Here is a 27891-nt window from a genome sequence, read left to right as displayed (position 1 = left end):
TGACAAAGAGAAGTAGAAAATTTATTGCAGTATTTGTTCCACCAAAAGGGTATGAATCCCCTTCCTCGTATTACTAGGGTGACCTAATACAACAAAATCTACATTTACAAAATATCCTCCTGCAATAGGCCACATATACTGCATGCGTAGTTCGAAATAGAATAAATTATATTCAGAGGACTCTGCCATTGTACAGCATGGACAAATAAACGTGAACAAAAATAAAAAATCTTATTTTCTTTTTTACTTTTTTTTCCCCCAGATATCTAAAAGCTAAAAGGAAAAACCCATCAGGGTGCTAGTCATATAATAAACTCCAAAAAACACTTTAATAAGAACATCAAAAAGACTAATTTCCAACATTCACTTAAGGTTTTATTCTTTTTTTTTTTTACAGCTTTTTTTGTATTCAGATATAAACATTTTAGTTTTTTGTCATGTTAAACTATGGTACAGTGGGAGTAGAAATGAACGACTAGAATCTGCTGCACAACAGCGAAGGAGCTCCCACAACAATGTTGACAAAACATTTCCCTCCAGGTCTCTCTTCTGATAGCCTTCTAGGGGATAATTTGGGTGAATTATTCCTTTAATGCCTTCAGGATTCTATCCTCTGAACATTTACACAAGCAAAACATGAACAAGTCCCTCTAATATAAGTCTCGTGTTTTGTGTCATTTTTGCAAGAGTAAGTCATGTAAAAGTATGTAGTGTCAAATATTCTTTCCCTCTTGTGTTCTCTTACAAAAATGAGGAAGAGGGGCTAGGTAGGAATCCAGTGAAGTTTGGCTGTGTTGTTGGAGGTGACAGGTTGAGGAGGAGGAGGAGCAGGAGGAGGAGGGAAGGAGAGGATTTTCATAAAGTAGAAATGGAACAGGGGAACCGAAACAAACAAGAACAAAAATAAAAATAAAAATACAGGAGCCATTAGCTAGCCCCTCCCTCCCGTGCTGCATATAGTGAGCGTAAAGTCTGTACAACTTTGTTGCTCAGTTTGTGGTTGCTGGTCAAGGCAATCTTTTTGTAAATGATGTCCGACTCCTTAATAGTGTCCACCCAAGGCACCAGTTTACGGCCGTCCCTTTTCTTGGCCTCTGCCCAGGGTCCCGAGTAAGAGCCTGCCATCCAGTGGATGGTGTATCCGTTGGGAGTCTTTTGGGTGACTCGAGCTATTTGCGGTCGGTCCTTGTACTTGGGGCAACAGAGGGCGATCACATCCATAGCTTCCACCGTTTCACTCATTCGGCCTGGATCCGAGGGGTCACCGGCTCGCCTTGACCTTCGAGAGGACTGCCGAGGGGAAGAAGTTTAAAAATCGTTAGTTTCAGCTCAACAGGAGCGACTAAACATTGAGCGAATCTATCCGTCTCACCCCTGGGGTCCTTTCGTCAATATCGCTGTCGTCGTCATCCGTCTCTGGTCCCGCCTGATTGCGGGGGCTGGGTCCAGACATGGGCCCAGAGCCTCCCAACAGGGCGTTTATGGCTTTGTTTCTGATGTTGGCGCTGGCAGATGCCTCTCCTTCCTCGTCCTCTTCATCTGGATCCAGGTGTTCCATCAGAACCTTGAACTGTGTGCAACAAAGAGACAATTATTTCAAAGACCAGCAACTTAGTAACATCTGGACCAAAGACACACTTAGGCGACCCTGTCAAAGAGATTACAGCGCAACGTTTTACACGGACTGATCTGAAACATATCTGCTGCTTTATTACTTACGTCCAGATACTGTTTGACTATCCGCCTTTTTACATCCTCCGTCAGCGTGGCGTTGCTCATGTTGTTGAAGATGAAGTCCAAGGTTTGTCTTGGGTGGAAGTTCACATTGTTTTTCCTGTTCACTGCTTTATCGTACACCTTCGCCGACTCCGTTGGAGAGTACTTCTGGATTTTACTGATGAGAGAGACAGAACGCTTCTTGAAATTTCAAGAGCTGATCGATTCCAACTTTTGCTGAATTACCTAAACATGTAGCATGCGCTCTGTTCTAGACTCCTGATGACAACAAAGTCACAAAATGATTTCACAACTAAACCTCAGGATGGAACTCAACATTATGGTGATGGTAAACAGACCCTCCAAACTCAAAGACTTCAACTTTATTAGAAAGTTGAATTATCATTATGCCGATAAACATTCTTCCATTGACTATTAAAAAGGGTAAAAAAAAAAAAAAAAAAAGTTGACATTTTGTTGTTAAAATGTAAATAAAAAGTCTGAATAATTTGGAGCCTTAGTATATATTTCAATATTTCTTTTTTTTTAGGTTTTGTTGGCTCTATTGGCCTTTATTTGAAAGTAGTTTGACAGGAAAGAGGGTTATGAGAGAGGAGGAAGACACGCGGCAAATGTCACCAGGCCGGGAATCGAGCCTGCGACCACTGGCATGAGGACTAAGGCCTCAATACATGGGTTGTGCTTTTCCCCTGCGTCACCACAGCACCCCTATTTCAATATTTCTAAATCTATTATACCCTTTGACTACATTAAACATGACACGGCTGAAAATGATGTAGTCTGAACATGAATTCTGACAGAATCTTACCTGTCAGAAAATCCATACAGGTTCTTTAAATGCTGTTTGAGCACGAGGAGAAGCAAGATGCCCTGAACCGCATTGGCGAAGTCCAAGAGGCCGATGGGATTATCTGGCAGAAGCCTCATTACTTTTTCCACATCCTCAATATCCAAATCCTCAAAGTCGGATTCAGATTCAGAGCTGTCTGAGTTTTCAATGGGTCTTCTTGACTTCTTTGGCCGATGCACCACTTTGTCGTCATTGTCTTCGTTTTTGTCACTGTTGCAGTTTTCCTCTTCGTCACTTCTGGAAGAATCGCAGTTCATCTTTCCCTCTTCATCCTCACCATCAGATGTGTTTTTCCACACCTTTACTTTCTTTTCCTTCCGTCTTGGCTCCTTTAGCAGAAGCTGGTAAGAAAAAATAAATAAAAAATTTCAAGAAAACTTAAACCGCTAAAAAAAAAAAAGATCTTGTTTTTTTTGTCTGTGGGATGTAACATAATTATTAGTCAAAATAAAAGCTGCTACATAGAAATGCAGGGCTATTTAAAATATAAAATAAAGTTCACCATATGTCTGCAGTGGGGAAACTTTAAACATAAAACTTGGAAAAAGAAAATGACGTGAGGAAGGAGGAAGGAAGGAATCAGAGGTGGGACATATGACTCTAGGACAAAAAGAATATATGGGAAGGACATGAGATTGTAGAACACAAGGAATTTGGAAAAGAAACAGAATTTTATTGAAATGCAGAAGAAAAGACTGACCAAAGGGCACTTTAGTCAATGGAGTATGGGATAAAGTCTCAAAGAACAAATATTTTTTAAAACCCTTTTTCATACTTATGCAGACCTAGAAGACATTGAAATCAATTTTTTATGCTTTTTCAGACTTCTCTAGATTATGGAGGAACCCTGATCTTGTCAACTTACCTCTTTAAATGTTTGCAACAAGTTGCTGCCAGAAACAGACAGTGTGATGTCTATGTGGTGCATGATGAAGAGCGGCTCCTCTTGGCTCTGGTATGGGAAACAAGCCAAGTTGTCGGCGATAAACAGCAGCATGTTTACTTCCGTCTTCTGCACAACCGCACGAAAACAAGGACAAAACAGATTTAGAGCCTAAAACAATTTTACTGCATTGACAAACAACAGCTCTTCCTTAAAATAAATGAGTACTTGGTATGTGATGTATGAGAAAATACCAATTTGCAAAGAAGTAGAGGGTGGACTTACAGCACTGTCATCAAAGAGGTTCAGTAGTGAGATGAGGAAAGCCCTCCGATGTTGCCGGTTGCCCCGGATCATCGTGTAGAGGTGGGAGCAGAGAGCTGAGTGTGTCTCATCGTGCCTGAAGCCTCTTACAATGCTTCTACGAGATGAATTGATGGCCTGCTGCAAACTATACGACATCTTCATCCCTGCAACTGCCTTCATCTGTAATGTTATGGTACAGAAAAAAAGAGTTTAAGAGTTGGCAGAAATTTCAAACTCTTGTTTGTTGAGGTCTAGTAAATCTGTCTGTTTTTCTTTTAGTTCTATACAGGGAAAAAAGGAAACATGCATGTAGAAAATATTGCAAAACATTTCAGACTGACGATGCTGGTCTATAAGCAGCATGTAAAACAATCAATCAGTTACAAAAATATGCTTTCAAAGAGACAAAGTTTTTTTTAATATCAGAGTAACAATAATAATATATTTCAAAATGTTAATTATCCCATTAGCAATATAGCAGACTTTGTCTAAGGAAGTCATTAAATAAAGTTGGTCGGCTGTACTGTAGCTGGATGTGTTTATGTGTTTATTTATTAACCAGGGAAAAAACTGTTTTAGACTTTTTTTCTTCGTTTAATTTGTTCTTGAGTTTAACAGCAAAAAAAAAAAAAAACCTTTAATAGCATCTTACATGGATGAATCCGGTGTATTTCTTGTCAATCTCCACCAGCTGCTGGTCAGCTTTGTTTCTCATGCTGGGCTCTGGGTCTGTTCCCATGGCAATGAGGTAGGGTACACACTGCAAGGACCAAGAAAAATAAAGTTGGTTGACGTGACAATGATTGTGACGTAGTTCTGACGGAGACAATAAACAACAAAAAAAATATCTGTTGATTTAGATATTTGACATCTTACCTGTACAGGATGAATGAGACCCTGGTTGAGCGTCAGAGCGATGACATTGAGAGCAAAGTGCCGCACACTGGACTCTGTGTGAAAGAATGCCTCCAACACCTGTTTTAGATACAGCTGCATAATGGAGCTGCTCATCCCTGATGAAATGTCTCCCATCTCTTTCAGATCCTCCTGTTTGGACAGTTTCTTCCCTAAAAAGATACAAAAACATTCGCAATTTTCTCCAAGATGATTGTATGAAACGAGAGCTAATTACAAAGCCTGGACCACTTTTTCATCACATCGTTATACTCAAAATACTCTGTAAGAAGGTTCAATCCTAAAGTGCTTAGAAAAAAAAAGAAGTTATGTCACCAGTAAAATGAACTTACATTCTCGGTCTGCTTCCTGCATCCGTGAGTCTTCTTCTTGCAGGTACGTCTGCAGGTTTTTAAGGACCTGGATTTTGAGGTTGATGGAGGAGGAGGCGTCGGCCAGGATACCGTTGTACAAGGATTTCACCTCAGGCACAAACATCTGACTTGGATGCATAATAACAAGAAAACCTGCAAGAACGCAGTGGAATATGATTGATCAGACATGTCTGCATAACCTCATTCTATCATCGACTAATGCAATTGGTGGCTTCGCCAAATATATGTAAAAAGGAAGAAGGAAAACGGTCAGGGAGGTTGCCCATGGCAACACTAAGGAGGCTGCAGGAATTTCTGGCAAGTCCTCCCTTTACATATCCTGGCAATCTCCTGTATTCTTTGTATGTTTGGACTAAGAGTTTTGAAGATTGAAGGAAGGATTCAAGCTCGACTAAAATAAAAAAAATAAATAAATAAATAAAAAAACTTGGTCTGGACTGTTAGATCTGATGAAACCAAACAATTTTTTGTAGCATAATTCCAATCGACAAGTTGAGGATTTGGGTTGCTTTCCTTCAGATAGTGCAGTTTTATGTCAAGGAAAATTAAATTATGAATAGTTCCAAATTCCATTTAGCCGACAACTTTCCGGTGTCTATGAAGGAAGAAAGGAATCACTAACTGTGGACAAAAGACATAGACAAAATCTGATGGATTAAGTGATCATTACAAAGTCATGATGCATGGTGACAGACATGCATCATGCAAATGAGGATGAATACTGTTTCTGAAATAATGATAAAGATCTTCAAGATGTACACAATTATACAGCAAAGTTGTTGTCGCCGCTTCCCAACTAATTAAAAGTTTGATTTTCAGTTGAAGTCATCTGACATCTTAATAGAGTTGTATAAACATTTGGAAGCCACTGAAATTTCATCTGCAGGAGCAGAATATTCTGAAAAGATCTTTCGACCAAGCAACTTGGCTTGCTATTAACATGATACATGTATCTGTGAATGAATAAGCCAGAAACAAACTAAACATCAATATAATTTAGGTCAAATGGAAATTTGTGGAAGTACTCCCGAAAAACCCACTCATATTTCTGTCTGATCTAAATTTATGCTAGATGTTAATCCTGGGAACATAAAAGCCTTAAAACACAGAAGAGCTTAGGAAAAAGGAGACAGAACAACACCTGCAAACTGGGCAAAGAGATATAAAAAAAAACTGTGACTTTTACCTAACCCAATGATGGCTTTGGTCTTGACCACCTCATCCTCGTGTTTGGTGAAGTACAGCAGGAGCTCAAGAACCTTCTCCTTGATGATGATCTGTGCACAGCAAACATGCCATTTAATAAATTAGTCAAACCTGAAGTTTCGTAGCCTTAATATTACTCAATTAAGTCAAAGCTCAAACTCAAAGCAATGCTAAAGTTGTTGTCCCACCTTGTTGGTGCCCTTAAACTCCTCCAGATCGAAATCAAAATGTCGACCGAGGGCACCCACAGTGAAGAGCGATCGCAGCAGAAAAGGCTTGTTTGCTACTAATGTTGTGCTGTTGGGATCATCTTGATGCTGAATCTTGAATTTGTTAAGTGCACCTGAGGGGAAAAAAACACCACAGAATGAAATAATAAAAAAAATAATAATGAAAAGTTAATGTTTTATATTTTTATGTATAAATGAAAGACCAGACTTGTAAAAAGATAATTGGAATATTCTGTTACACACCACATTTTACAACGGGAATTTTCAAGTAAATATATCTCACCATAGAATTTGTTAAAGCAAGACCACACAAACTTGTAGTTGTGTGTAACTTTGTTTACGACAGCTCCGAGACAACTCACACAGTGCTGGACCACCTAAAATAAGCAGAAATACCATTATTGTTAAACTTGAACTGCAGCATTTCATTTTGTAAAACAAAGCAAGCTTGTGAAGAGGCACCGTCACACACCGTCATGCCGTATTTGATGATGAGCTTCATAAGGTCTTCTTCAATGGTGGCAAGAAAAGTTTCACTTGGGTGCTCCATTAAGGGGACAACTAGCTCCAAGATCTTCGCCACATTGCAGATAACCATGAAGTCGTTGGCAGTCTGCAGGGAAAACAAATGAGACATTTTACCAGGAGAATCTGTTATACTGGCCTCAAGTAACTGTTCACAGAGGTGGCTCCACTTCAGGACAGACATGTTGCAGGTGCATCTCAAAAAACATGGTATAAAAAAAAAAATCTGTCTCAGAATATCTGACTTTTGGTGACAGTAACCAGTAACAACCTGGCAGGTGAAGCAAATGTGTTGAAGCAAATTACTGACTAAATCTGTTGCGGTAATCACTTCAGCATGAATAAACTCCAACACACACAACTACTTTATACAGCACAATTAATTGATGGTGCAGTGAAAAACAAATAACAGAACTTACGTTACACTTTGTGGTCAGGTAAGGTTGCATGGTCATGGCATGTTTGACCATGAGCTGCGCTCTGATCTTGCTGAACAAGTACAAGGTGGTGATGCATGCCACAAGCCGTGTCGAGTTTACTCCTTTGTTTTCTGCAGAAAAAAACAAACAAAAAACCCCCAAAAAAACAGGAAATAAAAAACACAGAGTCATTACTTTGTTCTGAAAACAGTCATATAAAATAAACCAAGTTTCTGTATAACATCAACCATTTGGATTCTATAAGGGAAAACTTGTATACCTGCTAGAGACTCTTCATATTTAAGGATGTGCTCGACCAGATTGTCGACTAGTTGAACACAGGCCTTTTTAGCTGGTTTATATGAAGCATCCTCTTCAGATTTAAGAAGCTGGAAGGGAAAGACACAATGGTTAGTTTTACAAGACTTTGAATATCAATTACAACAAAATTACCAGCCACAAAAATTAAACTCACATTCTGCAGAAGCTGCTCAAACCAGTCATAACCAGTGTCTCTACAAGCAGCAACCTAAAAGGATGAGAAATATAAAAGGCTCACTCTGAATCTAAAATGAGTAGAATAGAGACAAAGTCTTGCATAAACAACATTCTATGATTACATACAAACCAAAAATACAGCTAAACTTACAACATCAGTTATGTTGAGAATCTTTCTGGTCATGGTTTCCTTGTCATGTGCTGGAGTTGGAGTGAACCACAGCTTCTGGAACGTCTCATTCACCAGTTTCTGCACAGAAGTATTAAATATATTTTATTCTCTTAACAAGTAACTGTTCTCTTAAATCAGACTGATTAAAAAAAACCAAATCTAAATGTTGAAAAATATACATTTACAGTTCTTTTATTAAGAATAGAGAAAGCAAAAAAAGAAGAAAAAAATGATGATAAAATGATGATGCAGGTACCTTGATGCCTTCTTCATCGTTGACCCTGCGGATCATCTTCACACACATCTCAGTGATCTTACTGAAGGTTGGTTGCTCCAAACAGATGTCTCTGAGAATCTTGATTACCCGCTTTCTTACACTGATACCGGTGTCCTGTACATCAAAAATGATTTGTTTTATAAAAGAAAATATATTTATCGTTCTGTAAAGCATTACACTGAAAACAAGCTGTTTCATATCAAATAGATGCATAAAGAGCAAGAGCACTGTTTCACCAACAGATGGCAGTATAAGACAGTAACAACAAGTGAACTTTGCATGAACCCTTCTTCACATTTCCATGACAACCAGCCCAACAATGTCCATATGTTCACTCGCCAGATGTAAAGTTCAAGACACTATTTTTTAAATTCCTTTTCAGTACAGATGGTTTTAAATAATCCAAACCAAAAAGGAAAGGTCCTTCGCTAATCCTGTTGTTTCAAACCACTTCATTTTATTCATGTAGCAAGAAATACTTGGCATTAATTAACCACTTATGCAAGTGTCAGCTAATACCTGCAGCATTCATTCATGTTATTACTTTGACATTTTGTGACCAATAAGTTATTTTATGCGAGTTTCTAAAGTCTCACCCCTGATGTCGCCAACATGAAAGAATGAACATATTTGGCCTGCAGGCAACAGTTGTTTAAATATTTAGACACTATAACTTCTGTTCCTATATGTACTAATAAGTTCAGCAACTCCCAAAACTTTCTGTTCTACACAATCCTACATATTTGAACAGACAACTTACCAATATCCTCTCTATTAGCATATCGTAGTACTGCTCAGTGAGTTGGGGTCTGCTGAGCACGAACTTGCCCAGCAGCTCCACAGCTGCCTCTCTCACACTGGTGGAGTTATCCATCAAACGGCCATGAACGCCTCGCTGCATGTCAGACTACAAAACAAAGGAAAATAAAAGCGCAAGTTTAGCAGTGTAATAGGAATTTATTCCAGTAACTATCAGATATAAATAAAAGGGTTTGTTTGCAATAAAAAAAAATTAAAAATTGCACAAAATTGAACCACTAATATCACTAATATTTGTACGCTCACGTACCCTGGCCAGAATGCTGGGGTCTACAGCCACAACCTCCGACAAACACTTCATGGCTTTAGTCCTTACAGCGATGGCACTTTCCCCAAGAACTCGTAAAATCTATTGAACAAGAAAATAAAGCATAGAAAAAAGTGTTTTATAGAATACTCAGGGAAAAAAAACAAAAAACATGTCACCATTGTTGACGTTGATGACATGTTTCAACTACTAACATTTCCTTTAACTGAACAGACATTCAGATAACTCATCTTACCTGTGTTAAATAAATATCAAAGCTCTGGGCAAACGGCCTCATGGAGGCCAAATAACGCACGATTAGACAGGAGTCTTCATAGTCCACAGTGTCTGAGTTCATTCTGCGGAGAGGGAACAGATAAAAGGTTATAATTAAATCATTCCAACAGTGTATCGTATGATGGCAAAAGATCAACGAGTCTATTAATGCACACATCAACAATCAGATTAGACAAAGACTTTACTACGGAGCCCAATGTGAAATCCTTACTTCAGTGTGGTGAAATGGGATGGTGTCGTCTTAATGATGTTACGCAGGAACTTCTTGCGTTTCTCTGCGCGCTGCATAATTTCCCCAGTTGTTTCCAGCTCCTTCGCATGCTGGGGTCCATCTGATGAGTCCTCATCCTTCGGATTCTGGTTCCTCATGGACTTCTCAGCCTCGGTCGTGGCATCGCGGAACCACTGGGCAATGTAGAACTTTCTGGCAAACTATCACACAAACACTAAGTATTAGATTTGGCTCATTTGGCAGAAAGTGTTTTTCTTAGACTTAGGTACTTATAAATTGTAATAATTCAAAATATAATGCATGAAAATAGAAAGAATATATAATTAGCAACAATTTTTAATTAGTACATTAAAAAGCAAATGTTTATTTAACAGAACACAGAATGAACTAACTAAGTAAAAGATCTGTGTGAGCATTCATTTAAAGAGGGACTTTTACATAGATTGCATTTAAAATTATATTTAAAAAAATCAGTGTGTGGTTTACCGTGCAAAAATGTTTTGATCTCAACACTTTAATAAGCCTGATGTTAACTCACCACCAGAGAAGGATCCGTCTCAGCATTTTCTTCCATGTAGTCCAGTAAAGCTTTCTGCAGCTGCTGCGTCTCATCAGTCCCTGGAGACTAGATGGTTACAGAGACAGATTAGACTCAAATACATTATTTTTTTTAAAAAGACAGGATGTAAACAGCAATCAGTAAGCAATATTTCCTACAGTACATAACTCCCTCAATTTTATTTGGCATTAATCCAGACTCAAAGACACTGAAACTGCAATTTCGTTGTCTTGACAACGACAATAAATTCTTCTGATTCTGATACATATTATTTAAAGGTATTTCACGAACCTTTACACCAGCATCAGGTTTGCATTACGTGGTAATCCACAAAAAAAGTTTTGTATTATTTATTTACAGGGAAAATAGAAGCATAGAGGTAGTGCACAATAATCTTCTCATCTGAGAGTACGCACAGCAAATTTCTTCATAGCTGTCTGAAGCAGAAGTAATGGTGAGTAAAGTAGCTTTGCATTTCCTGTTCACTGCACATTTCACATTAGAAGATCATCAGTAGTGCACAATCTCTAACCTCTGCTGCCTATTGACATTATATGTACCCTCTTTATTAATAACCATTCGATGCAGGTGGAACAGGATTCTAAAGGCTCATGAAAAAGTTCATTCAAAAGCTGAAATTTTTTAAAGAGTGCAGCGGAAATCCAGTTTAGAACAGGAACAAACTCAGACTAGCTGCTTGCCTCAGCCTTTAGGACCAGCTGACCTGGGTTTATTTTACATTTATACTATATGAAAAAGCCAGTCTGCTACAGGAAAGACATTAACTGCTTACAACCTTTCAATAAGACTTCACTTTAAAACTCTAGGTGAAAAACAAAGCGACAGCCATGGTTCAGAGTAAAGCCAGGTGCTTGTAAAATCACTGACCACCTTTATGGCACAGACCTGCGACTCTACAACAGCTCTGAGGTTGACCTCTGATATCAGACATAAAAGTCTGCAGCAGATTTTTCATCTGACTTAATTCACAAAGGGAGGTTATATGAATTTTCCAAGCACATCCACTGCCAACCACACCCATTTATAGAAAATATAATAATACATCTAGGAAGAGAAGACCTATTTTGTTTATTATTTTAAAATGCGCAGAAGTAATTTAACCAGTGAAATGTTGTTTTAGGTTTCAAGATGGGTAACAGTTGAATCCACTTGAGAGTTCTTGACTTGACATTATGTTTTACGAACCAGAACCTCCCCTTAGAAGATCCCTTTTGACCAAGTCAAATAAGAGCAAAATGACTCAGATTGTCAACTAAGGAAAAAGGTGTAAGACTGTGAATCAAAATAACCAGCCATTGGTAATTACTAATTCAATAGAATCAATCAGCCAGTTTCAGTTTCATGGTTGAACGCTGGATGCAATGACAAAGTTTTCAACCTCTTGTAGGATGCGATCGATAGATCTCTGGTCCATCCTGCTAGTGACGGCGTCCTTCCTGAGTCTGGCAGCCACTGTGCCCAGGTAGTCCAGAGATGCTACTCTCAGAGCCATTTCTGTCTGCTTATTACTGAACTGGTGTACCTGATGGGAATAAAAGAGAGAAGTAGAAAAAGAAATACCTCAACAACAAAGCAATGCAAATTGCAATGATCACTTATTTACATGTGTATGGAAAATTGTTATTTAATTGCCACATGCAGGACAAAGCTAATTATCTGAACAAAGCATGAGGGAGGGTTTATTTTCAAAAGGTACTAAGTGGTTTCAACCAATCTCACACTAGCACTCACGCACAGATTTAAATATCTTCTGTTTCAAATAGTTCTCCATACTAACCAACAGTCTTCCAAGAAGACTGAGCAGCAGCTCTGCTGCAGGCCACTCCGGTTTGTTTACAGTTGAGAGCAGGTCCTGGACAAAGTTTTCAAATAACGGTCGGTAGTCTTCTTCTCCCTGCTTGCTGCCACATCTGATACAAAAAAATAACAAAGGCAAAGGATAAGAATAATTATTTATAAAAAGAACAGAGCAGAAAAAGTTGATTCATAAAACAAAAGCCATTGAAAAATGAAATGTACTTCAGAAGGATTGGTTAATTGCTTAATAAATGGTTAATGTAGTACCAGAAGGCTTAAAGATTCATCTAATCACCATAGTAATAAAAAATAATAATAATTCAACTTAAATATTTGTTGCAAAAGTACAACATAAAGGGTGAGAACAATCATTTTACTTTTTGAGGAAGACTGAAAGGAAGTTTTGCGCTGTCCGCATAGCCGTCTCATACGAGTTGGTTATCAGGACGTCCTGATCCACCTTAAAACAAAAAAACAGATTAATCAAAAAATAAGTTTCCCACACCGATGGGAAGAAGGTTTTTGATCCGTTTGCTCTCCCACCTTGTCGTACTCTTCAAAAACATCCTTGTCGCTAGGGAGATGGACCACACACTGGATCAGCTGCAGCACCAGAGCGGTCACCATCTGGATGTACATCGGTTCTCCATCCTGGTCTGAGCTGTTCAGCCTAGCAAAAAAGAGACAGCACATTGAGGTGGCTGTCACCACGGGCAACGAGCAATTCCAGATCTCAAAGTAAAATTATACATTTCATTTTTGTTCCCCTTTGGTGCCTACAACAGTTTATTTTCACATGTCAAAAAGAACAGATGTTTAATCAAGCTACCTGAAATTCCTCAGAGAGCGCTTGCTGGTGGGTAACCTGGCCAAAGAAGTAAAGATCTCTTCCAAAATCAGCTGCCGATGCTTCTCATAACGTGAGAAAACCTGCAACACAAAGAAATGATTTACAAATCTCAGGTTTTGCAGAGTAGTAGAAACAAAAATAAGACGGGGTGGAAAAATGAAATCAGATGTCAAATCTAACAATGAGGTACTTCTATGTATCATATCAGATGACTCAAACCAATTCATTGATGTGTCTATATAAAAGCTTTGTTTTTTTCCTTTAGAGAAAAGACTCACCGCTGTCACAAGCTTAATGGCACATAACTGCAGCTCACTGACATTCTCCACAAAAAACGGAGTTATTCCCATAGAGGAAACCTACAAGTTAAAAAGAAATAAATCAATAAATTACATATTTTGTAATTTAATGCGATTCATACCAAGCTGAACAGTAGATTCCAACATTATAGTTATTTTTATTTTACTTTTTTTTTTTTTTTTACTTTACCTGTAGGATGGTTGTGTCCGTAAGAAGCTGGATTTCTAGAAGCTCTGAAATGTTGCTGACGATGTCACAAACTTTGTTGTACAACATCACAATTACACGTTGTTTGTGTGTTGAGCATTTGGCACGCTTTGCCTTGGAGCTCAACATCCCACCTGGATGGGGAAAAAGCAAATGTTTATTATTGACAAAGAAGTCTAGTAAAAAGATTATATTTTCTATAACATTTTCTTGTGTGTGTAAGCACATAGGAAGATAGGTGTGGTAGCACCATAAAACGAATATTTGAATAAAATGTAAGAAGAACCCATAAATTGTCTGAATGACCACAGCATTCAGAGCATCATTGGGCTGAGAAAATGTGTTTTCAACTCCATGGACCACTTTATGGAATAAGGAGAGTTTTCTGAGTTTTTTTTTTTACCACCGCCATGTCTACTGTGCCAAATAAGAAGACCAGAATATAAAACTACTCCATAAAAAGCCCTGGCAGGAAGGTACAATTTCTGAGGTGAGTTTCCACAACACTTTCAGCAACAAGGAAACCTTTTTGGGACGGTTTTTCTCCCACATTTGCTTCCATGACAGGAAGCAGAGCCAAATCAGACAACTAACCTCAACTAAAAGCAGCTGTCGAGTTGCACCTTTACAGAAGCTTTGGAGTAACTTAACAAAGCTTAAGTTTGTTAAGCAATTACACATAAATAATGTGCAATTGCTGTGACAAAAAGATTTTTACTGATTTTTTTTCCCCCGTTAAAAAATTTGATTAATCTTTGAAGCCAGTAAAGATAATAATTCATCATTTCTTTGCTTAAAAAAAACCCAAATCATTTAGATAAGCTTCTGATAGATCACTCCGTTATCAGTCGTCTGCTTTAGAACCTGATGGTGTTCTGTGACGATATTCACCTCCATGTGGGTCCACTCTGTAGACGGGATCATACTGTGGATAAAGTGTGTTCTGAAGGTGAAACTTGGTGTATTGTAGCACGCGCTCAATAACATCCTCTATGTACACAGCCTTTGGCATGTGTGTTGAGGTCATGATGTTAAGCGCTGTCAAACAGGCGTCGGCGGACTTTGTGACTCTCTCCATTATCAAGTCTCTCCAGAGTCTTTCTTCACTTTCAGCATCGTGGTCCTGAGGGGAAAACATTTTTTTTTTTTTTTTTTGCAGAAAGCCTAATTATTCACTATGAGGACAATAAAAATTCTGTGAATGTTCTGATATTTTCTGTAGTCACTGCTATAACTTGGTCATAAACCAGACAATTCAAGGGAAAGCACTCACATGGTTCAACAAGGTAGAGAGCTTAGCTCCATCCTGGATATTCTTTTCAAGGATGTTCAGAAGCTTCACCAATTTATCTGATGGGATCTGCAGAAACGCATAGGCCACTTAGACCAATGTATGAAAAATCACGTAAATATGGGTCTACATGCAGATATTACACAATCTACTCTACCTTGCTGGTGATGCTCATGGCCTTAATTTTGGCAGACTCACTGCCAAGCTCATTCAGCTGGTGTTTACCAAGCAACAGTTCCTGAGGTATCTCATCATCATCTGCTGCTTAGAAAGAATAAACGGGAAAAGAGCATTGATCAAAGTCCAAACTTAAGTGTTTTTGCAAACACAATATAAACCTACGCCGATAATTACCCATGGTAGTGAAATCCACATCCTCCAGATTTTCTAGAATGTTGTCAATGCTTGCCAAGAATCTCTTGAATGTGGATGAGTCCATTAGCTCTTCTTGGGTTAACTTGGGTTCGTATGCTTTTCGTTTCTTCTGCTTCTCTTTCATCTTCATTTTTCTGGCAACTGAATATGGAAAAGAAAAAATTTTGCTGTGAAAATATTCTGTGTGGACCAGACATAAACACTTTAATATGTTAGCATCCACTTAATTTTCTATTTGCGTTCACAGAAAACAAACACTTTTCTGTGCAAGAAAAATATTATTTCAAAGTAATCTATCAAAGCATATAGTATTATCTTTAAAAACCTTACAAAATATGCAACACATCTTTAAAAAAAAAAAAAAAAAAAACTTAAAATAAATTTTTCATACTTTCACTCATGCTGGGTGGAGGTGAATCTTCCTCGGAGGAGTCGCGGTAGCGGCTGCCTGAGCCACGGCGACCTTCCCGGTTCCCACTCTTCCGGTGATCCCCGGAACCCCGTCGTTCCCTTTCTTCAAACTCCCAGGCTCTGTCTTTGTCTCTTTTGTGACGCTTCCTTGCTGCTGTAAAGAACAAACATGACATCGTTATCACAATTTTCCTAATATAAATGTGTTCCAAGTATGGCTTAGAGACCATTTGCAGCTATCAGAAGGATTTCCTAGCATAAAACACCATAGGAAGACTAATTAACAAGTAACATCAGCATTTAACAATGATAACCTCTAATGATCTACTGAGTAAATCATCTCAATATTCATTGAAAGAAATCTCTCAAGCAAGAACATTTTACTCACACTCTCCATTTGCGTCATAGTCTTCATCTGAGCTGAATTCAGCATATTTGGGCTTCTCGTTTACTGTACTTCGTTTCCTTTTGTTCATCTTTACCCTTTCATACATTGGCATGGTTGACTCAATTTCTTCCAGCAACTCTGGGGGAAGCTCCCTTAAAACTTCTGGATCCATACCACCTAAATATTTGAAAGTATTACCTTAAGTTACTAAATAACTTTAATAAGGAGTAGAAGAAAAGGCAGCTAGAAAAAATGAAAACATATTTAAAACAGTACAAAATGTGTCTTGAGTTTCTTACTTTTCCCCGACTTTCCTGAGAACCGGTTCTTCCCAGACTTGCTGTGCCGAATGATTCTCTGAATCTGGTCGACTGAGAGCTTTTTTAACACCACGACAGGTTTGGGCCGCTTCTCAAAGTCCTTCACCAAACCTAGCCTCTCTAGTTTTACCTTAGGCTGGCCCCACATTTGACTTTCAGTTGATCCACTGTTTTCCCGATCACGATTAATCTACAAGGAAGTAAAAAAGAAAAAAAATGATGTCAAGTTTGAGTACCTTCGAGCATGTTTACATAATTTTAAGACGGTTGAATCTGACGAAATAAAAATAAAACAATGATTCAAACTGACAATGTCTGTGATTTTGATGTCAAGTCCCAGAAACCCAGGAGCAAATACATAAGGAGAAATTCCACTTTCTCATGATTTAGGTTAAAGGTCAACACTGTGGGATAATGGTAAAAAATGAGTCAACAAAAAAAAATAAATAATTGCCACAAAACCCAAACAAAACAAGATATAGAAATTTGTCTTTTTCGATCTTTGATTTCTCGTCCACTGAATTTAAAGCGCTGACTAAAAAAGATGTTATTTTGAAAATGACTGAAGTTGACCATTAAATTGTTGTTCAGTCAAACATGCTTTGAATGTAGAAGATTCTGACTTTTTCAGAGATTATAGCAAGAAAAATGCTGTAAAATATGCAACTGATATTTAAGGCTTAAAAAATTTGTAAAAGCAGGAGCTGAACAATAAATCTAACCATAATCATTAACCCAATATCAATGTCTGCAGTAAGGCATTCACCAAGTAGAGGTTGGTCATTATATTTGAAGTGTCATGCATTCACACGCTGCATGGCAATGACGTGATTGGTCTGTCAATGTTTGCAGCAGCCTTTCATATAAACTACATGCATGATTTTAGTAACTCTGAAGCCAAAACTAACAGTATACTGTAGGAAATTTACAAGGATCAAAAACAAAGAAAAGATGACCTGTTGATTAGCTGGATCAAAGCAGGCGAGTAAATTTTCCTCTCATTCATAAGACTAAAGCAGGACAGTCATAGTTTGAATCAAAAAGAGGAGGTTCTTACTGATTGGTTGTCTCTAACTAAGCGGTGTGTTTCTGCAAATGGCAGAAGGACCACAGGGAAGAACGAGGCAGAGGAGCTCGACTTTTTTCCAGATTTGTCTCATCCTATACTGTCATGACATACGCTACATTCACGCTGCAGCCTGAAATGATCTAAATCAAAAATGATCATTCAGGCTTGCAGTGTAAACATAAACATAGCGACTGATATCAATGTCCGATGTTAATATTGCTGTTAGATAGCCAATATTTACCAGTGTTATACACATTTCTCCACCTTTTCAGCACATTGAAACAAAAACAATCACACCACTGCTTCTTTGCTTCAGTTACACTCCCCACAATCTTGCACTGAATCTCAATCACTGTTAGATGCCAAAACAAATGCCACATGACTAACTTCCTTCCCATCCGGAAACAAATGGACAGAAGATGGAAATGCATAACTATTTTTAATACCTATCCATTTTTAATATCGGCCCCATTTTATTTATCAGACCAATACTTATGTCTTAAAAAGTTACCGATATTGGTCAATACCAATGTTGGTGTCAATATATTGTGCATCCCTACTATATCCATTCATCAATCTATATCTATAGGTAAGAGTTGACCAAGAGATTTTGCTTTACAATCCAGATTTCAGAAAACAACCACAGTGGAAGATGTCCTTGATGTATTTGCTTTTTTATGTCCACCAACTACTTCTATCTGTATACAAACTTAAAAAAAAAAATCTGAGTTTAACAGATGGTTAGGACTGAGTTAATGTGTTAACAAAATTTAAAAACAAAAACCAGAATTAAAAGAAATTAAAAGAAAAAAAAAAGGAGGAAAAAAAAGTTAAAATGGGAAAACAAAACTCAAGAGTGAGCAGGGGAATGATTTGGTTTTGTGAGATTGCAGGCAGTGACAGCTGAATGATTGGTAGGCGGATATATATTTGGTTTGGTCAGCCCAGATCACCTTGGGGATCTGGAAGTTCTTCAGTGCTCCGGTATGCCCTCCCAGGAGCTGAGCAGGGAAAGAATCTGGGATTTTAGCACCAGAGGAAGAAGAGGCCGCTTTGGATCCGTCTTGTTTACCGCTGCTCCGACCGGGCTCTCCGGCGGCCTGGAAGCCAGACCGGTCTCGATCACTCCTGGAGCGGGAATCGGGGGACCGCCTGTCTCTACTGCTGGTCTCGCTTCGGTGCCTCCTATCCCTGTCGGACTCGCGGTCCCGGTCTCGCCCGTGCTCCGCTCGGTTAGAGGGCTTTGGTAACTCTCCGCGTCTATCTGACGACTTCTCGTGATGTCGGTGCTTGGACGACTCCCGACCTTCTCTCCTGCTGTCGTGTTTATCAACCCTGTTTTTGATGACCTCCGGTCGCCCGTCGGGTTTCAACCGCAAAGCTGTGTCAGAACCTTCCACTGCTGCCGGCCCGCTTGCTGGTTCTTCAGGCCAGCGTTGGGCTTCAAGGGCAGGAATAGGGGCAGCCAGACAGGGGTCGAGCTGGCCGTCAGCTCTCCCTGCCTGCTGGAGGTCGATGCTCACCATGAGGGGAGGGCGACTGGCACCGTTTCCAGCTGCAGTGGCCTCTTGTGGGGTCAGTTTGCCTGCATTGGCCCCTCCTGTGGATCCACTCCCTGGGGCACCAGTGGGGGCCCCTGGTCCTCCTGCTCCAGGCTCAAGAGGAAAAGAGTCCTGTTTTCTCTTCTTAAGTGGCTTGTCTATACAAAGATAAACGTAAAAAATATAATAAAATCAATAATGAATTCAATTCAATGTATTTTTCATTAACAATATTGTGACATAAAAATTTAGACATCTTAAAATCACACCTTTATCTTGAACTTCTTTCGAACACTTTTCACTGGCTGCCTCCCGTTCAATCCTTTCAATTTCAGCCAGAGCATCAAGCTCCACCTCATCATAAGGTGAACTGGGGGGCTGGAGACCACCAGCTCCACCAATCTGTGGCATGTACTGCTGCTGCAGTCTGGCTGCCAAATTAGGCTGAAGAACTGGAACTTGCTGAAAGCCCAGCTCTGCCTCAATATTGTCAGAGTTCTGATCCATGCCTGGCCCAGCATCGCCTGACAAAATAAGTAAAACACACCGAGTTCAAGCAAGCAAAAAAAATTAAACAACTATATTCAAGTGCAGATTATTCATAGACTAATACCTGATGGATCGGATTCATTTGACTTAACCCTGGATAGCTTGAGGGTGAGTTTAGTCGAGTCCTTGTTAGGAGAGCTAACAATGTCATACATGTCTTTCTCCTCTTTCACTGTGGGAGTTTTCTTCCTCTGCTGAAAATGCTGCTTCTGGTCATGTCCGCCTTCCCTGGGTGACGACGCGTAGGGAGGCGGCGACTGGAGAATCAGCGGTGGGCGAGAACCCGCTACAAACGAGCAGCAACACAGAGAAGCTCATTTTTAAAGAATGAAATCCACCTTCCATTCAATAAAATAACCTCCGCCAGTGCTACTGAGGCTTAAGCCTTTACACATTCATTAAATACAAATTGTGGAGTCTGACGCTGATTAATAAAGTAGTCAAAGTTCTAGGACTGTATTGCCTCTTTACTCTCTAAGAGCTCTTACGTTTGGGTGTTCCCTCACTCGACGTTGGAGAGCAGCCCGACTGAGGAGACCTCAGCTGGAAAGAAGGATTCCTCATGGCTGAATCACCTTCCTGCAAAACAACATTAAGTTGTCCATTTACATCAGAGATTGGCTTAAAAGTTTCCAAAACATGTGCAAATACTCTGAATATAAAGTGCAAATCTAAACAATCCAAACAATTAAATTGAATCCACAATTTAGGAGTATAATTTGTCAGGCATACCTCGTTTCCCAGCCGCTGCACAATATTCATGTAGTCGTCCGTACCATGCCTGTCTGAATGGTGATTGGGAGCATTGGATAGCTGCCCCGATACTTTGCCTTCTTGGATATTCCGTATCCCACCTGGCACCATTGGGCTCGCCACTGAAGCTGAATATATAAAGAACAAAAATTAGCACATTTCTATTTCCTGTCACAGGATTAAATTTAGGATTATGACAAAATTATACATCTGGCAAATTTACTTGAGCATCAATATTTATTGTAAACATGTTGGATTTTAATGTAAGAACAGATTTAATAAAATCTATCAAAATGTCCAAGTCATTATAGTTGAAAAGTGTATTGAACTTATTGTGCAATACACCTATCTTCCTTTGGTTTGAGTTATCAACCAGTCTTGGTTTCTGATTCTGAATTACAAACAACTCAGTAAAACTGTTTAAATTAAAGATCTACAACCTTAAAGTTAGAAATAATTGTTCATCAGTCTTGAAATAGTAAAGTTCTCAAATAACATTTTAAATAATAAAATCCTCAAATTAAAAAGGTAGAAAAGGTACTAAAATCATTTTACATAAATCACAATAATCTAAAAGCTGCCTCAGGTTATGTAAATAACACTCTTAAATGTGCATCATTAATGAGAAAATGTTTCATACGCATTTAATAAAACAGGAGAGTTTCTTTAAAAATATGACTAATTTGAAAATGCATTTTAAGTTTAGAATCTCTAACAATGATAATGTTTGTCTGTCGTAACTGACTAGAGATACTGAGATACAAAATTTTAAGTTCAAAAAGTATTTAAAATTGAAATTTTGTTTTCCACATGTTTCAGATGGCCTAAGATAAAAATAAAAATACTTTAACAGTGACTGACATGTGCAGTTTGAAGTTTAAACAATTGTTCTTTTCATGATAAAATGCAAACAAGCATTTTGCACAAATCAAATTTCCACATTCCACCGTCCATGTGCGCATGAACATGCAACATGCTTACACATTTGTTGGTGTTGGTTGTAGCTGGGCGGTTGTTGATGGGGGTACTGCTGTATGTAACCCGGTGCAGGGCTCTGAGGAGTGTAGGGGCTGGGCACAGGACTGTTCTGCTGACCTATGTACCGACTACTGGAACCCGACTGGGGTCCCACAAACCGGCTGGATACAATGAAGAGAAGCAGACGGAAAATTGGAAAATAAAAATAAAAAAAGAAAGAAGAATAGTCAAATTAATGAAACTATATTATGTGACATGTGGTATTTTGTATAGAGATTAGTCCTTTTAATACTATCTTTCAAGATTGAACAGATGGTGACCAGGTTCATTTTACAAATAAACCCACCTTGATGGATTGGGAGAAATTGCAGCCGGTTGGAAGTTTGCAGACTGTGCAGGGCTGTGCATGGAGTTTTGGGTGATCTTAAAAGGTGGTACCATTGGTTGCTGCATAACATCTGTTTTAAAAAAATATATAATATTGTTGTTAAAACCATGAACAATAAAAATAATATTACATTACAATTTCAATCATTTTTCCCCCATACTTTTCTCCCTGAAGATGCCAGGGCTCCTGGCCAGCATGGTCTGCAGCAACAGTGGTGCGTCTCCCTCTGGCTCATCGCTACCCAGGTTATCCTTCAGTTCTCTGAAATGTTGCATTAATATCAGACAAAGTTCAAGTAAAACTGCCATGTGGGAAAATTAATAGTAACATGCTAAAAATTTAAATTGACTGCTCACAGATTTGAAAACAAAGTAAGGGAATTTTACCAAAAGCATTACACAATGTTGGGATCGGTTGTGTTGCCTAGTCACAGAATACATATTAGCATGACAAAGCGACAGAAACAAAGCCAAATATTTTCAATAAATCTTACTAAAATCCAGGTCTGCCACATCAACTATAATATTCCACTAATGCTTTTAGTCAGCTTTTTTTTATTCATCTTCTTTGTGCCTCCTTCCAGCTTTAAAACCAAACATGAACAATTTTTCTCAACACAAATGTTAATTGTGGAATTTCTTCACCTATTTGTTCAACACAAAAGAGCAGCAGAAGGTAAGAGCAACACAGAGGAACCTTTTGAATGAAGATGCTCTTTAAAAGTAAACACGTTCTCTGTATGCTGAATTTTACCTTGATTAAAAGTTTGCAGGAATATTTAGACAAGAGTCCTGGACTGATCAATGATGTGTTCATGTGCTGATATTTATGAAATTGACAGTTACAACTGCAACCAACAATTACTGCTGTTCTTTCCTTAAAGCTGTTTTTAAATGTGTTACATACAGTAGGTAAAAAAGACATTGACAACATTTTACTTCAGCCTGTTTTAAACACATTTAACTATACTGATAATATCACAATAAATAACACTCAAACCAGACAAATTCATAAATAATCACTAGTTAACAAATACAAATAATAGAGAAATCTCACTCCCCATTATAGCATTTAAATAAAAAGGCTTAAAAACAAACTCATTAGGAGCTGCATTCATCAATGGCATAAGGTCTATTTTTGCTTGTTTCCAGTTCAGTCTCATCACATTTGACCTTCATTACATGCTGTAGAGTCAAGGTTTTTATTCTTAAACACATAATAATAAGATCTTATTTGTATATATTTTTTGTTCATCTGGACTTTATACCTTTGATCTACTTCAGACCTTAATGAGTCTTCAGTCTTGGTTTGCATTTTTCATATTGGCAGGCACTAATTTTCAGATATGACTGTTTACAAAAGGACTATTTCATTTTGAAATTTTGAAAGAATTTGCCATTTCAATTAAATACCAATAATACATATATTGTTATGTCTAATTTTAGATTGCTGCAAACATAGAAGCCAATACCACATCTCTCTATTAATGTCTTTCTATTGACCTTTCGACAGAAGGAAACAAACATATAAATATATATATACCTTTCTAGTCCTGTCCAAAGCTCTAATTGTTCCCTTTTAATCTTGATGGGAAATATTTAAAAACATAATAAAATTATAAAGTTAAATCTGGACAAGCTGATGACCAGATCATACACTGGAATGTATAAATTATTGTACAAAAATGTAACACATTTAACAGTTAAACAGAAAAATAATTTTAACCACAGAGATACTGAATGTTCTTATGCAATATATGCAAATTTAGCAGCAGTGAAGTCATTAGCATCTGTTTGTATCATCTCTGTTAAGTGTCACAACTCCACTGAAAATAAAATTGTTTCTTACACATATTAATTAGCAGCATAACAAGACGAAGCAAACGTCTTTATAAACCAGAAGCAGAATCTAGTCTCATCCTGTCATGGCGTCTCAACTTTCAAGCTATTTTATTTAAATGTGAACCTCTTCCAGAAACAGGCTTTTTCCAGCTTTCATATCGTTCTTTTCGTCATGTAACAATATTGGAGGTCAAATCATTGTATACACTCACATGTGCTCTGTGGAGACCTGGTTAAGGCCATGGGCTAGTTGGGAGGCCAGATTCTCATCCCGACACACCAGTAGACGGTTAACTTCCTCCGCTATCCTCGAATTGAACAAGAGGCTCTTAGTGGTGGTGGCAGGTAGAGGGGAAGGAAGCGGCAGCTGGTTCAACACTGGGAAGAGAGACAAAATTATTTCAAAGACAAGACGAAGACAGAAAAGGAATAAAAAGCGCTACAGGACATGCAGTTTTATGGAAACAAAGTAGAGGGAAAAAAAAGACAGCATAAAGTCAAAACTGAAAATTTTGTAGACAGAAAACTTCTTCCTCACATGGTCGCACAAACTTTAACAGTTTTTTGGTATATTGCGTGGGGTACTTACAGTCTGTGAGGCTAGCGATCCCAGCAAGAGTGGTGATGGGAACATGGGGCATATCCCCATTCATGCTGAAGGTGAGGGCGGGGGAGTGTGTTGATACACAGGTATATCAGGGGGTCGACGGACAACACCCGTCCTCACATCTCCTGGCACCTTGAATAGGACGTGGTTAGAGTGAGAAAGAGATAAAAACAGAAATCAGCAAGGAGCAGGAGAAGACACATCTATTAGCAAAACAGAAATAGATGTCCAAAGCAGTTGTGGCTACTTAAAACAATTACCAATGTATTGTAAAGTAATACATTGCTGACCATTGACTGATAAAACATCTTTATGAATAGCGATGGTAGTAAATATTCTCATCTTCTGATTGATAAGCATGTAAACCATAGAGGCCTGTTACTTTTATTTTATTTTTTTAATTAAAAGAAACAACTACAGAGAACTAAATTTATATTTTAAGTTTACAAAATAATCTATAACATAATCTTTAACCTTAAAAACAACATGTCTCTGTATTGGTAAATACTTGCTTATATTGTTTGTTTCCATTCTATACTGTAATTGTGATTCTGTTGGGATTTCCTGAGAAAATTTAAGTTGTTCTTCAAATCACTCATGTTTTTGTTTGTGCGACTAAGATGGGATTTTAGACTAATTAGCGCAAAATTAGATGAACAAACGCAATGTCCACACAATTTAATTGTTACCATAGAAAACCCATGTATGGAAAGCAGTTGCAAACAAAACATATGCACGTAAAACAGCACATTCTTACTTTTAAGGATGCAGCTTCTTGGTAGGTACAAAAGTACATAAGCGTTTGCTCAGATTATAATGTAATCTTCTTAAGGTTCACTGTGTTTTGGTAATAAGATGAGTTGTATGCAAAATATTGATATGAACCACACATAGCTCAGCAGATTTTTACACATTTGCATGTCTGATATAGCAATTAATTAACAGCTCTGGATAAATGAGATCCCCTTGTTACACCTGTACATTATTTTGCCTCATAGATTCTCCCTACTCTTTCGGTAGAGCTGCATGGCATAAGAAAAACACACGATTTGCAATAATTCTTGATCAATGTCTCAATGATGACATGTCTTGTGACAAATAAAAGACTTATGCTTAACAATGTTAATCTTTAATTCAAGTTCTGTTGCGAACACAGAACCCAGATAGTCATTTTTTGCAGCTACTGAAAAAAAAAAAATTCTATATTTCCACCCTATTTAACAGCTTGGTTTTATTGAATATGTTAAATCTAGCTACATATGCTGTTATAAGAGTAAAATTATTTACTTTTGGTAATGTAAAAAGAGAAGTTTCTCATGAGTGCAATGCCTTCCTAAAACATTGCCTGCAGCATTAAACAACTAGAATCACAAAATGCATTGTTGGTATGCAGTGCATAAATGCATTGGAATTATGCAGGAAATACTTATTGCATTGAGCCGTTCTCTGCAATACTAAAATTGTATGCGGTTACAGTGCCATAAGGAAACATCTGGGATATACCGTCCAAACCTAGCCTCAGGTAATTTACGTAAGAGGTAAGATAACGGCAGAGGAAAAGCAATCACAAATTTGTGAATATTTAATGCATGCTTCAAAGGCTCTTGAGCTATTTACCATATTATGTATGATGCAAACATTTGCCTAATAAATGACTAAATAAATTACAAACTAGTATGTGCACTCATACTTCAGGCGGTCTCAATAATGGCATGGCTGACACATATCTGATACAACATGACAATAATACCTTTTTAAAGAATCTCGTGCAGTCTCCGGTAGACTCACTGACATCTCAGATAAAATGTCCTGCACCTTCAGACTCCTAAACGGAAAGCATTTGTGTCAAGACTTTCATCCGTCAAATTGCACTTCATTCTTCACTGGGACAACAACATGCAAAACAACAACACAGCCTGCACCACTTCACATGCACTTAATTCTTTGCAATGACACCATTCTTGCTGTAGTACAACCTTTGAGCCTGGAATGCAAAAACGTGCAGCGCCGTTAACCTCAATGTGGTACCCTATGTCAATAACTTCTGAGGAAAGTTTTACGTATAACTGAAGCCATATAAACCCATCATCGCCCCCAGACGGAGACGAGAGCATCCGACTGAGATCACACACTTCAGTTTACTCGGAGCAGAGTCTTGCTGTGCACAAGCTAAACGTAACGGAGGGTCAACAGACGGATAATGCGAACTGTACATTAGTAGGTGAAAGCGTTAGCATGCTCAGTCTGTGTGGTTTTCCCCTGCACGCAGGGGCTTGGCTCTAGGCTGACAGCTGTGAGACTGACAGGCAGGAGGCAGCACAAAGGAACAGATGCACTGTGATGGTGGCGGCAGCAGTAGGGAGGGAGGGGGCTGCATCCTCCAGAAGCAAACAGTTACAATTCGCCTCTTGCAAACTAAGTAGCTGAAAACCATGCTCTGCAGTTTTCGCTCACAACAAAAACAAACTCCAACGGAAAAGCAGTCGCAGCTTAGGCAAAGTAGGCTGCACTCAGTCAAAACCTCCCCAATCAGACTCGTATCCAGAGCCACCACTAGCATAGTAAAAGGGTTCAAAAGAAAACAACATCACAAGATGTAAAATAATCTATGCTAACTTCAACCTCGCGTTAGCATCTATTTTAACATTTTAATTTAAACTAAACAGCCCAGCTAAAGCTCCATATAGTCCTATAAAAACGACCGTCGTTAAACTGCCGAGAAGTTCTTGACTGGAGCTTATACGTAAAGCCTGAAGCTACAGTAAAGCGAAAAAAACACTATCTACGGCAGCAGCAATATCTGCTAAAAACAATTGTCGTGTTTTATTACCTAGCTAGTTAGGCTAACTAGCTCCAACTGTTTTTAGTTGGCTTCCAATGCTGTTACTTATTTAAATAGAAGGGGAACCCGATTCTTAATATTACAAATATAAGGAAGCGCTGGTCGCGGGTTGTTAAATGTTGGCCTATTTTCACTAAGTTCGGAGGAAAAAAGTGATGGGTTTGAAAGTACATGTACAGGCAACTGCGGGGATTGCAATTCCGTGGCAACGGCCCAATCCTCGGGCTCGACAAATGACATCCAGTGAGGGCCGTGCGCCTCGGCAGAGCAAAAACACACCTAGCTAGCTTGGCTAGCTAGTTAGTAGCTTCCGTTACCTCCCGGTCAACGATTAACGACGCCGTAGGTGGTCTTGCAATAGAACAATTATTAACATTATTTAAAATAATTGCAGTTCCTAAATAAGCATAAACTGCGCGCTAGCATTTACCTTCGGATGTTGCGTTCAAAGGGAGGGCAATGTTTTAGCTGGGTTTGTGTCCGTATCTCTAGCTCCCCCTTTCTTCTCTCTCGCGGCTCCTCCAGAAGGAACTCGACTGGCTCGCCAGCTAGCCGACGAGCTAGCCTGCTAGCTATCAACAATAATCCGGGTCGGACCGATTCGTTCTTCTTCCGTCAGTCGAGGGTGAATGTTTCAACGTATAATCATGGGGAAACATTCGTTCTTCGGAGTTTCAGTCGGTCTGTGCCGACATAAACAAAGTTGGTAGCCAATTTCGACCGTAAATGAGAAAAATGACGATTTTTGCGATCATCCAAAGGCTCTCCTCTCGTAGAACAAAATGCCGACCGGAAGTTCTGTCGTCTGACTGACCAA

The 27891-nt window shown here is 38.6% G+C and overlaps 1 protein-coding gene across 5 annotated transcripts; it reads right to left on the bottom strand.

Moving 5' to 3' along the window:
- On the bottom strand, positions 1–27891 carry nipbla (NIPBL cohesin loading factor a). Of its 5 annotated transcripts, none has more exons than XM_017306813.1 (49): positions 27505–27891; positions 25983–26057; positions 24215–24364; positions 23838–24003; positions 21945–22045; positions 21743–21854; positions 21400–21557; positions 20398–20546; positions 20154–20244; positions 19730–19951; positions 19386–19640; positions 18529–19274; positions 16486–16696; positions 16187–16363; positions 15779–15952; positions 15367–15528; positions 15170–15276; positions 14995–15081; positions 14613–14844; positions 13704–13855; positions 13493–13573; positions 13194–13294; positions 12908–13034; positions 12742–12824; positions 12345–12477; positions 11946–12089; positions 10526–10612; positions 9967–10187; positions 9715–9817; positions 9462–9560; positions 9153–9299; positions 8372–8506; positions 8095–8193; positions 7921–7974; positions 7726–7834; positions 7446–7576; positions 6974–7114; positions 6785–6878; positions 6460–6614; positions 6252–6342; positions 5024–5197; positions 4653–4843; positions 4429–4536; positions 3756–3956; positions 3453–3599; positions 2546–2928; positions 1720–1894; positions 1373–1570; positions 1–1290 (listed from the first exon to the last, which is right to left on the bottom strand). In XM_017306813.1, the coding sequence occupies exons 3-49, from the start codon at positions 24276–24278 to the stop codon at positions 928–930; spliced, it is 7641 nt and encodes a 2546-aa protein (XP_017162302.1). In that variant the 5' UTR covers positions 24279–24364; positions 25983–26057; positions 27505–27891; the 3' UTR covers positions 1–927. The 5 variants fall into 5 exon arrangements, with proteins under 5 accessions (XP_017162302.1, XP_017162305.1, XP_017162304.1 ...); XM_017306816.1 differs by having other exon boundaries at positions 15779–15949; XM_017306815.1 differs by having other exon boundaries at positions 15170–15273; positions 27505–27890.

The sequence above is a fragment of the Poecilia reticulata genome, linkage group LG9 (genome assembly GCF_000633615.1).
Source record: "Poecilia reticulata strain Guanapo linkage group LG9, Guppy_female_1.0+MT, whole genome shotgun sequence".
NCBI classification, from domain to species: domain Eukaryota; kingdom Metazoa; phylum Chordata; class Actinopteri; order Cyprinodontiformes; family Poeciliidae; genus Poecilia; species Poecilia reticulata.
The sequence above is the reverse complement of the archived record's forward strand: the minus strand, read 5'-3'. Positions and strand labels throughout refer to the sequence as shown.